Here is a 1,865-nt window from a genome sequence, read left to right as displayed (position 1 = left end):
CAGCCAACCAGTAGACAATACTCCTTGGGGATGAGGATGAAGATTTGGATAAAGATGGGGACAAACACAACAAGGGTGACGGGAGTGCCGAGCTGCAGGCACACAGGTGGGGCGAGACAGAGAAAAAAGAAAAACAAAACAAAACTTGAGAGAATCATGGTGAATGTGAAATTGTGTAATGTGAGTAACTTGTTGTAACAGGAAGAAGTAACAAAACTCAAAAGTGAAGAAAAGAGAGGGAGAAGACAATGGACACAGTTGACAATTTGCACACACACCATCAACACAAAAAGTATATGTTTTCAAGTATATGTATGCTGTAGAACAAAGATGAATATGACATCATTACCATAATACGGCCACATTTATGACGATTTCTCTAGCGATACTAATTTGACAAATGATCAACGCCCTTTTAAAAATGTATTGACCACATGGATGTCTGAAGTGTGTATACCTCGGATTAACTGCAGATGCACTAGTAGATCCCCTCAAACTCATCGCTGATTTATTTGGAGGCATTATGATTAGTGGCAGTATAATGATAATGGATGTTACAGATGCGCATATTGATAAAGTATTTTTATCCATCAACGCCTTGGTGCAGGCCAATCAGCAAGCTGAGGAAACCTTATCAAGTATCAAGTATTTTTATCCCTGTTTTTTGTCTACTTACTGTCAACAACAAACACTTGTTTTCCTTGAGAGCCCCGCAGCACCCGATGAAGCCGACCACCATGACGATCACGCCCGCGATGATGCACAGGTTCGGCGCCGTCACAAACGGGATGCTGGGAACCAAGGTGGCGAAATCACCCTGGGTCACCCTCAGCCAGATCCCCACTCCCAGGATGCCACAGCCAGCCAACTGGGAATAAGGTAAATCACAGCACTTTTAGATTATGTCATTTAAAACTATGATGAAAGATCTAGTGAAATCCAAAATAATTTTGTTCAATCTTTCCTCAAAAATCTTAACATTCCTCTACTATGAAAGCCTGGACTAATCTCCAAGCAGATCCTACAATGGCATAAGATAGTACCAAACTGGCCAAGGAGTGCACGTGTAGTCAGCCAAGAGGTGTCCATTTGCCTTGTAGCGGTAGCGAAACACACTCCTAAGCCGACTTCACTCCTCTGCCAGCTTTTGATACTATTTTATGCTACCATAGGATCTGCTTGCATGGAGGTTAAGTCTAGTCCAAAATACATCCCGTTGACAACAATGAAGACAATTATGGTGTACCTACCCAAAACAGCAGGTTGAATGTGAACATCAGGTACTGAATACATTTTCCACAGCCTCCTTCCACCATCTTGGAGTCTGGTAGTTTCTAGGCCTGGTGAAGGGAAAAAGGTTCATAATTACTTCCTGTTGGGCATCAAATGATGCTGTTCAATCCAGCATTAAAACATGCCTCAAAAAGCTCATTGCCTGCATGTACTTTTCAACAATGTCTATATCAATCCTAAATGAACTCTTCTGCCAGGTGACAAACTGGATTCAATCAAATTCTGTATTGAATGTTACTAGCAGTACGCAAGCATATTTCTTATGCGCTTCTTCAAAGCTCAGTCATACAACTATTAAATCTAAACTGAGCTTTGGAAGGGCGGTCAATGAGCAAAAAGGAATAACTGATCAGAACCAGAGGTATACATGTGTACGTTTATTTAACAAGACCCAAAAACTCCTTTTGATTTCCACCTTCTACAAAATGGACATGACAGCAAAGTTAAGACAATGAATTGACTCTTACTACCTGTACATAGTTTTGGAATAGATTGAGAACAAATGATGCAGCACATTTGTGTAGCTATTGAAATAGACTAAGCTGTTGTTTTATACATATTTAAAGCCTGTG

At 40.7% G+C, this 1,865-nt stretch overlaps 1 protein-coding gene across 1 annotated transcript in view; it reads right to left on the bottom strand.

The window, feature by feature from the left end:
• Positions 1-1,865, bottom strand: part of LOC118413545 (tetraspanin-4-like) — a 14,216-nt gene that overhangs the window by 3,367 nt on the left and 8,984 nt on the right. The window contains exons 2-4 of the mRNA XM_035817071.1: positions 1,251-1,340; positions 677-868; positions 9-92 (exon numbers count right to left, since the gene is read on the bottom strand). Of these exons, the coding sequence (XP_035672964.1) occupies positions 9-92; positions 677-868; positions 1,251-1,316 (342 nt within the window). The 5' untranslated portion in view covers positions 1,317-1,340. The remainder of the gene's footprint in view (positions 1-8; positions 93-676; positions 869-1,250; positions 1,341-1,865) is intronic.

Source organism: Branchiostoma floridae, chromosome 4, assembly GCF_000003815.2.
Source record: "Branchiostoma floridae strain S238N-H82 chromosome 4, Bfl_VNyyK, whole genome shotgun sequence".
NCBI lineage: Eukaryota > Metazoa > Chordata > Leptocardii > Amphioxiformes > Branchiostomatidae > Branchiostoma > Branchiostoma floridae.
This window is presented reverse-complemented; position numbering and strand designations above follow the sequence as displayed.